The sequence below is a fragment of the Arthrobotrys flagrans genome, assembly GCF_004000055.1.
Source record: "Arthrobotrys flagrans strain CBS H-5679 chromosome Unknown unitig_1, whole genome shotgun sequence".
NCBI classification, from domain to species: Eukaryota; Fungi; Ascomycota; class Orbiliomycetes; order Orbiliales; family Orbiliaceae; genus Arthrobotrys; species Arthrobotrys flagrans.
The window spans coordinates 10,269-20,695 of record NW_027137556.1 but is presented as its reverse complement, the minus strand read 5'-3'; the positions used below and the strand labels follow the sequence as shown (position 1 = coordinate 20,695).

Genomic DNA, 10,427 nt, shown 5'->3' with positions numbered 1-10,427 from the left:
TAGCAAGACTAATATATTATTCTCGGTTAATATTATTATAAGATTATTTAATTTTATTAAAGAAAAGCATCTCGAAGGATAAAAGCTTAAAGTTAATAAAAAATAAACAAGTCGATCGAACGGTCGAGTACTTTCAATAATATAGGCGAATATAGCTAGTTAACAGTAGCTATATATTAATAAACTTAATGCTGAATAATCTCGCTTACAAATTGAAGAAATCGGCGCTTATTCCAAGTTAAGCTCGTATACTTTAGATAAATCTGCAGATTAAGACGGAGCTTAAGTACGAAAAACAATCGATAACTGTTAACAGTCTAAAGAATATGGTGCGAGAGCTGATAAAAGGAGCAACCGATTCTCTGTGGCGGGATTTAATATTCACCGAAGACGACGAACAGCGATTCGCCGTAGATTTAAAGAATATCGACGATAACATAGCTCTGGGAACGAGAAGCACCAGCGGTGCCTTCTTAAACCTCAATACAGCAACAGAACTCGCAGCCGGCGTCAAACTAATCCAGGACAGATTATTCAAGAACATCAAGGCCAGGGAACGGATGCTAAGTACAACTACAGTCACCGATTCCAACACTCGGTCAATTTTTAAAGATTCGGGGCTCAAGTTCTACGAACGATCAGTTGACAAATTCTTGAACAATTTATTCGTTCTCGTACACGTTACTGGCGGCGCACCGGCCAGAGGCACCGAGATCAGCTGCACGCGGTATCGAGACGGCGCGTCGGTCGACAGAAACCTGTTCACGATCGGTGGCAAGGTGATCTTTATCTCGCAGTATCACAAAGGGATGGTTATTGCGGATCGGTTGAAAATCATACCCAGGGTTCTACCGAAAGCCGTCGGCGATTTAGTAGCGCTATATCTTCGGTACGTCAGACCGTTCACCGACAGCCTGGACGCCATATACCGCGAGGATAAACCGGAGACGGATTATCTGTGGGAGAACAGTAAAGGTGACTGCTGGAGCAATAACCGCATGACGCAGGCGATCGAAGAAGCGACCGAAAGAAGTTTGGGGGTAAAGTTGACCGTCCGCTCCTATCGTCACATTGCCGTCGCGTTTAGCAGAGACGTGGTCCACCGAAGCAGGCCAACGGCCGAACAATTCAAGGACTTCAGCAGCGAAGACCCTCTGCTGGACGAAGCGGAAGGGCCTGAAGATTACGACGCAGAACAGATAACCGCAGCTCAGCAGACCGGACACGGTGTTCGACAAAGGCTTAATCACTACGGGCAGGCGGTTAACCTGACGTCGAAACTGACGTCCAAGTCTCTGGAATTGTTCACGAGGGTGAGCGAGGAGTGGCATCGGTTCTTAGGTTTGGGCGATGACGAAAACGGGAAACGGTCATCGAACGATAAAAAACACCGTCGACAAGAATCTTCGGTGAACGGTAAGCAAACGTGAAAGATTTTCCCTGAGAAGTTTACAATCAAGCTAACGATATTCCAACCGAGCAAGAGGAGGGAAATCTCGGGCCTCTGATCGCAAAGAGACAGCGGTCGTTCACGGATCTCGGAGACGCGCGAATCGAAACACCGAAAGATATCAACGTTCACGTCTTCGGGAACTCGGAAGACACAGCTCACGCAATACTGAAAGATAAATTCGGTCATAACAAATTCAAATCAGAAGAACAGCTGAAAGGCGCGGTGTCAATGCTTGAAAAACGGCCGTTAACTGTTGCGATTTTGCCCACGGGGGGCGGTAAGACCTTACTGTGGATGTTGCCGGCGGCCGCGGACCAGCGAGGTACGACGGCGGTAATAGTCCCTTATATCAGCCTCGCGAACGATATTATCAAACGATGCGGCGAAGTCGACTTGAAGGCAGATTACTGGCGTCCCGATTGCCAATCGTACGGCAGCCGAATAATAGTAGCGGTGACGGAAAGCGCCGTCGGTTCAACGCAGCACGACATCAACCAGCACCAGACTTTTTTACAATATCTTTCCGTTCTCAAAGCCAACGGGCTTCTTAACAGAATAGTAGTCGACGAGTGTCACACAATAGTCACCGAAGACGGATTTCGACCGGCGATGAGTCAGATGTTTCATCTCAGGTCGTTAAACGTACCGATGCTTTTTACAACAGCAACGTTACCGCCACGAATGAAGACAGTTTTCGAAAATTCATTAGCGTTAACCGACAGTCCTGTTCGTTACATACGAGGACAAAGCTTACGAACAAACGTCAGTATAAATGTGATAAAATGCGGCAACGGACGAATGATAACGACAGCGTTAGAACTGGCAAAGGAACGAAAAAGAACGCTAACATCGGGACAAAAAATCGTAATTTACACTCGGTTTAAAAACGAGGCGGAGATGCTCGCGGGACCGAAAATGCTCGACTGTCAATTTTATCACGGAGAAGCGGACGAAAAGGCTAGACGATTAGCGCTCGACGAATGGCAAAAGCCGGAACAGACGTTTCTCATAGCGACAACGGCATTCGGCTGCGGCATAGATTATCCGAATATTATAGAAACAATTCACGTTAAGTTACCGTATAGTTTAATCAATTACGTACAAGAAAGCGGAAGAGCGGGAAGACATTTCGAAAAAAGCAAATCGACGGTTATAATCGAGGAACGAGAAATGCAAGCGATGAAGGACGAAGACGGCCGAATGTTGGTTAGAGTGGAATTTTCAGCGTACGACGCAGGCTGTCTTCGATCTAACCGGTAGGTTTATTCGGTACCAGGCCTGGTACCAATTTTCTAATTGGTCGAAAGGGCGGTTCGGTCTCCGATCGGGAAGGTTTAACGATGACAAACACCCCAAGACTTTGGAAATTGGAACCAGGCCTGGTTCCAATTTTTTGATTGGTCGAGCGCGCTTGTCAAACACCACAAAAAAACATTTGTGTTGGGCGTGTTGCGAGGTGGACAAACAGGTGGACAAACAGACGGACAAACAGACGACAGACAGACAGACGGAAAGACAGACAGACAGACGGAAAGACAGACGGAAAGACAGACAAACAGACGGAAAGACAGACAAACAGACGGAAAGACAGACAAACGGAAAGACAGACAAACGGAAAGACAGACAGACAGACAGACAGACAGACAGACAGACAGACAGACGGACGGACGGACAGGTGGACAGGTGGACAAATAGACAGACAGGTGGACAAATAGACAGACAGGTGGACAAATAGACAGATGGATAGACAGACAGGTAAACAGACAAATGGACAGACAGACAGACAGACGGGTAAGCAGACAGGTGAACTAACAGATTGACAAACAGACAGACAAGTAGACAGACAGGTAGATAGACAGACAGGTAAGCAAACGTACAAACAGATACAGGTAGACAGATGACAGACTGACAGACAGACTGACAGACAGACGGACAGACGGACGGACAGACGGACAAACAAACGGAAAGACAGACAGACAGACAGACAGACAGACGGACGGACGGACGGACGGACGGACAGGTGGACAGGTGGACAAATAGACAGACAGGTGGACAAATAGAGAGATGGACAGACAGATAGATAGGTAAACAAACAAATAGATAAACAGACAGGCAGACGAGTAGACAGACAGGTAAACTAATAGATTGACAAACAGACAAACAAGTAGACAGATGGGTAGATAGATAGACAAGTAAGTAAATGTATAAATAAATATAAATAAACAGATAATAGATAGATAAATAGACGAACGAATAGACAGATGAATAAATAAATAGATAAACAAATGAATAAATAGATAAATTAATCAACAGACAAGTAAATAGACAGATAAATAGACAATTGAAAAAATAAGTTGATAAATATATAGATATATAAAGAAATTAATAAGTAAACAGATATTTAAATATTTAAAAATCATTGTAATAAGTATTTGATCTAAAAGTTGAAACTAATAATTATATACGTAAATATATTATTATTAAATAATAGAGTAATAGTTAATTATTAATCGCTAATCGCTGATTATTAATTTATTAATAATTAATAGTTAGAGTAATCGCTAATCGCTAGTTAAATATTAATAAAATATTAATAAAATATAAAAATAATAGTTAATAAAAATATAAAATAAGATATAAAAATAAAAATATAAAATAACAATAAAAATATAAAATATAAAATATAAAATGTAAAAATAAAAATAAAAATATAAAATAAAAAAAGTGAAATGTAAAAATAAAAATGATTATAATATTTTTAATGTCAAATTTAAAGTAGATATAAAAATTAAAATATAAAAATTGTAATAAATATAAATAGTTATAGAAGTTATAAAGAAATGTAAAAATAAGTAAATATAAATAAATAAATATAGTTAAATAAAGTTGTAGTCATAACGATTTCTATCGGGAAGCGGACCACATCGAGAAGAGGACCAACAAAATTTCATTTTTAAAAATTAATTATAAATTAAATATTATATAAAAAAATTTGAAAAAATTAAACAAGAAAGAAATTACTAGAACGAATAACATATTAAATTTTTAGAAGTTTTCATGTAATATTCGAATTAATATTAATTTTTAAATCTCAAAACTGGGCGTTTTTATGAAATGTGTTGTTTACTATATCTCAGCGCCGCGCTGCAATTTAACCATCGACACAACTAACACGATACGACACGACATGATACGACTATTATGACACCAGCATCATTAGCACTATCAGCATTATCAGCACTACCAGCATCACTAGCACTATCAGCATTATTAGCATGGCGCGATGATCTCAAAATCATCACCGGCTTATTTGGCACACGTCCCATCGAATTAATTAGGCAATTTTTGAAAATAACATACGAATAGCAATACGCGTATATAAAAAAGGAGATTTTACATTTATACGCGCATCAGCACGCGCACATAGCATACCATATATAATATTAAGAGGGAGGGTTAATAGTAAAGATAGTAATCGAACTAAGGCACATTAATAATAAATAGCAATAATAATAGAGAATAAAAAAATATTAGTATATTAAGTTACCTGATTATATAACTGAAGATTCCCTCTGTAATTAGATATAGTACGCAATATAACTACTAAGCTTACTGATCGAGATCTTGGAGAATATTAAGTAGAAAGATTTATATAATAACATATAAAACTACGTTCTATTTACTCACGTGCATTAGATAACGCTCGAGTAAAAGCTAATAATCTAGCTTCTATTAATAAATTCTATTAACTATTTATAGAGATTAAACGGAAGTATAACATTACAGAAAATACATTATATAATATAGATGAAAAAGAATTTATTATAAGCATCGTTTAATTGTTAAAAATAGTAATTTTATCAAAATTTAAAAGTCGGTTTTTAAAATAATATAATAATCGCGAATCAATTATTATTGTTAAAGGTTCTACAGCTCGTAAGTACGCTGGAAAGTATGTAGGTCTGTGTATATATGATTGATAATCGATCGTCTAGATCCCAACACATCGTAGATCCGCCTGTATTTATAAAGCGGTACGTATAGACCCAGCACTACGCCTTATACAATATATCGCAACACCCCAGCTCATATATAGGGCATAGACAGTAAGAATCGCTGTATTATGATGTGTCTTATAACTTCACATAATTATAATCCAGCAGGATCTACGGCATAAACTATAGTAACCTTAATGCTCCGTTGTATTTAACCTGTTATAGTTTCATCTAATCGTAATACTTACGCAGCTCGTAGTATGAAGTCACTTAGTTATAAAAGACGCGTAATCTCTCAGTTATAGAGTATAAAATCGTTACATTTACAGCAGTACGCTTTAACGTTTTATAATAACATAATTGTCATAATGGCCTATAAAACCAACTATTCCGTACAAATATTAAATTAAGCTGTGCGCTTACTAACACTTGTTATATTAATGCAGATTTATGCTTTACAGCAAACAATTATAAATCACCGTATATGCTATTGCATATAAGAATCTTTATAACTCTAGAATCATTATCTAGAACGTACGTAGCTCTAGAACTATAGAAGCGTCTATTATAATTATATAATTTACCAGATTTCATGCCACATCCCTAGCTTAGAGCCATGCTGTACGGCTCTAAAATTAGTGTAGACATCTGGAGCTATTCTGAAGAAAGAGAAGTACTTAACTGGCTATTATTCACCTTATTTGCTTTTTATTCTTTTATATCCCTAGCTTCGTTCATAGCCCCAGCTTACTTCATTATTACTATTATATTATTTTATATCTTTACAGCCTTATAACATTATTATGTCTGCTGCTATTGCTAGTCACTTTGCTTGTGCGAACGCTATTCTCGCCAATCCGGCATTATATATTTATACCATACCTTGTCAGCGGTACTTCGATGACGGTTATCTATATATTATATCTCCGAATACCTGCAGTAATAAGTATAGTTCCTGTACAAAAGTAAATTCTTTATATACGTGATATAAGTTCTGTAATCTTATACGTTTGAGAGCGTAGATGCTAATTTATATTAAGTATAGAGTATTAGGGCTCCTCGCGCTTCTAAGCCAGGACGTAGTTTTATCGTCTGTAATCTGCTAACGCTTATAATCATTCCCGGAGATCCTGTCATGTATTAAACTATGGCTCCACAGACACACAGGCACAGCGCTAATATGCCAAATGCCCTCCATAGCGTAGCTCTTGGTGGCCCTCCATTGTTATCAAATGACTGTATTGTCGCTGGAGCGGTATGGGGGCTAATATTGGCAGACGGTATGCCTATGCCCTAGTTTACCCACTTTCCTACCAACCTAGACGTACGGGACTTGCAGAACCAACTGGCTGTAGTTAACGCAGCTGTGATTATAGCTAATGCAGCCTTAACTACTTCTAATATAGTACTGGCTGCTGCTAATGCGGCTCTAGCAGCGCACGGAGGAGGTGCAGGTGGTGGAGCTGGTGGAGCTGGTAGAGCTAATAGAGCAGTAGGTGAAAATGCTACTTATGCTTAGGTCATCGCTGCAGTTAACGCGGTACAAGGTATTCCAGGCGGTGCAACTCCCCTGCCTACTTTGTAGGATGTGATGGCGGAATTGGCTTATTTACGCAGCCGTGTGGATACGTAAGTTATAGCTCTAGTTCCTAGACGGTATGTTAGCTAATTTAAAATAAATTTAGGATGTAAAATTATGTGCAAGTGAAAGACGCTGCCGTTGGAGGCGTAGCCTTTCCGCCTTAGTGCCTTAAGGGCCTTATCTTTTGTTTGTTTATTCTGCGCGGCTGTTCATTTTATTTGAGATTTTATGTAATATAAAGCAAAATAATATTCTCATTTTTTTAATTAAGTAAGCTTATGCGCGTAAAATGATAGTTGTGTGAGTTGGTTGATAGGGACTTAGTCAACGTATTTGTTAGTAACTCCTTAGAGCTACGATGCTTTAATCTGAAAATGTTATTCTTTATCTTTTCTCTAATCTAGAAGTATTGTAGATTATAATACTTTATCTTCTGTTGGTTACCACCTGTTGTGTTTATGGTTATGGCGGTAGTATTGTCTATGTATAGAATTGTAGGGGGTAAAGGGAGCGTTATCTGCGGTTAAAGCGATATAAAAATTAAAGATAATAACTTCCGAAGTTAAATTCCTTCAGTTCTTGTATAATTAGAAGTTATTACTTCTGTTTTAATTAAAGATTTCGCAATAATTGATTGTAGTTTACTGCTTTATAAAATAATACTACCTCTTAGTAGGTATATGTAGTTAGACGTTGATTTTTGTGTAATATCCTTTGGCTTATAGGTTTGTGCTTAATTTGAATTATTATACTTCTTTAGTAGTAGAGGTAGATCTTTCTTATTAACTATTTTGTTGTTATAATAGAGTGACTGTTTGTAAGTGGCAGATAAGTATTAATAAGCTTATATTACTGCTTTTTAATGTTCCTCCGTAGGCGTATAAATATACTGCCCTAATTTTGCAATTGTATATGCTAAGTCAGGTCGGCTATTTTGTACGGCGTAATTTAACAAGCCAATTATACTTCGGTAGATTTCGTGATTTTTTTTATTAAGTGTAAGCCAGGAAGTATCCTTCGATAATCGTACACCAGAATTCATAAGGGTCTATCTTAACTTACTATTAAGTATACTAAAACGATTTAGAATACTTTTACAGTATTTTTCTTAATCTATTTATAATATTCTAGAAGTATAATTCCTTCATATTCATAGGCTTAAAAATCGTTTAACTTTATTTATATCCTTAATTTTATACATTTTCATCAAATACGCTTTTGTCTGTTGTATCATGATTATATCTTTTAAGAAGATTAGGAAGTTATTAATATATATAACTATAATTATATCTTTATAAAAGTATAAACATTCATCTACTTCGTTTCTTATTATTTTATATAGAAACTCTTCATCTATAAGCGTATTATTCAAATCTTCATTCCACAGGTATAGAGCTTGTTTCAGGTTATACAATAACTTTAACAAAAACAATACTATAACTCTAGTTAACGTTTTATAACCTGCTAATAGAACAATAGATATTCTTTCTTATAAAAATAAAAAAGCATTCAGAAATACTGTTTTAATATTTAGCTAGTAAACTTCTAAGTCTAAAATTATAGTAATTATCAGTAAGGCTCGTACGATACGTAAGTTAATAACTAGCGCATACGTTTTTGTATAATAAATATTATAGCGCTATTTATAGCCTTTTATTATTAATCTAACTTTATATAATATTCCCGAATCTATGCGCTTTCTAGTAAAGATTTAGCGCGTATTCATTAGTTTAATACTGTACAATACCTCTAAAAGCATAGTCTATATTTTGTTATCGGTAAGCGATTTTATTTCTCTTTAAATTATAGCTAGCCAGCCTTCTTTCTTTTTACTAATTATAGCTTCATTATAAGATTGTAGTAGATCAAAGTTAATTAAAGTATCTTCTACGGTCATAAAAGTAATAACTTCGATAGCCTTTATATATTATAAATATCTGACCTTAGAGAATTAAGTAATTGTAGTATATAACGTACGTACCTTCTTTATTTTTCTTAGTCTTTTATTGCGTTATAACGCGGCTTGCTCTTCTATTTATTCAACCTTAGCAGTTTCATTGTCGATTATTTCGTTTACAATTATTAAGTTATCTGGCTTTCTTTGTTGTTAAGTAGGTAAAATATTAACCATTACTATAAAATTTAACTTTCTAGTAAATTGGCCTTCCAGTAATATAGTACCGATATACTGTTAATTATCGTCATATATCTCTCTGATATTAAGCTTATCCTATAGCTCTATATCCTACAAATCAGGAAGTATAGGTACTAATAAGGTTAAAATAACGTATAACTTCTTTTAATAGCTAGAATTTAAGAAATATACTTTATAACTTTCCCGTATAGAAGCAGAGCTATCAACGAATACCACGTTTTTAATTATAAAGACGTACTTCTTTAAGATATTCTAGACTCTATACTATTTTAAGATACGAGTATATCTTAGAAATATGCCTTTCTATACTTTATGTTAACTAAGGATCTTTTTGCGTTTCTCCTTAAGCACTATAACGTATATCAGATAGTTAAATAGGTGTATACAAATATAATTGACAAGGTTTCTATTAAACTATTCTTCTGAGGATTTAGGCGTTTATTCTCCTTTTTACTTAGGAGGTACTAGTTTGTTATTTATAAAATAAGCTGTAGATAAAACTTCTTATTAAAATACTTCTAATAAGCTAGATTTTATTAGAATTGTAGTAGCAAGTTTTCATAGCATCCGTATTACTCTTTTAGCTGTACTGTTCTACTCGTATATGTATAGAGTAAAAAATTTAATTTCGATATCATATTCTGTGTAAAAAGTCTATACTTCCTTTTATATAAACTCCTTTGCATTATTGAGGCGTATAGTCATTACTCTAGATTATTAACTGTATTTATATTCTATTATCGTTATAAATTAAATAAAACATACTTAATATTCTAAACGACTCGTAAAAAACCTTATTTATTTATAATAGATAGCTTCGTCTACAATTACAAGCGCATACCTTACTTGTTAATATAACTTAGCTATAAAATCCAAATAACGTTTATATAATGAAGCTATTACAAATAGCCCCACTATATCTATATATATACGCTCTAAAAGATATGACTTCTTAGAAGTAGCAGAATCTAAATTTAAGTATATATTAGCTTTAGATAAAAGGCATAGCTCGTAAGTTAAATTCCCCTATTTCTCAAAGAGTACTTTAACCCCAGCTCGAGCTATACTTTTGCGAACTACTCTTTAATTAACATAACTCAGTTTCCTGTGCTATTTTAATAATTCTGTAATTTTAATTAAGAAGGTATAATCTATAATTACTCGATATGCTAATAGTGTTATAACCTTTAAAATAAAAGATCTGTCTTGTACCTTCTCAGGCATATAGTATTTACTACTACT

General features: G+C 35.4%; 1 protein-coding gene across 1 annotated transcript; it reads left to right on the top strand.

Annotated features, from left to right (window-relative positions):
• Window positions 1-326: 326 nt before the first annotated feature.
• On the top strand, window positions 327-2,713 carry DFL_008015 (uncharacterized protein; the record flags this gene model as incomplete). Its single annotated transcript, XM_067637687.1, has 2 exons — window positions 327-1,416; window positions 1,485-2,713. The coding sequence occupies 2 exons, from the start codon at window positions 327-329 to the stop codon at window positions 2,711-2,713; spliced, it is 2,319 nt and encodes a 772-aa protein (XP_067485651.1).
• Window positions 2,714-10,427: the final 7,714 nt, after the last annotated feature.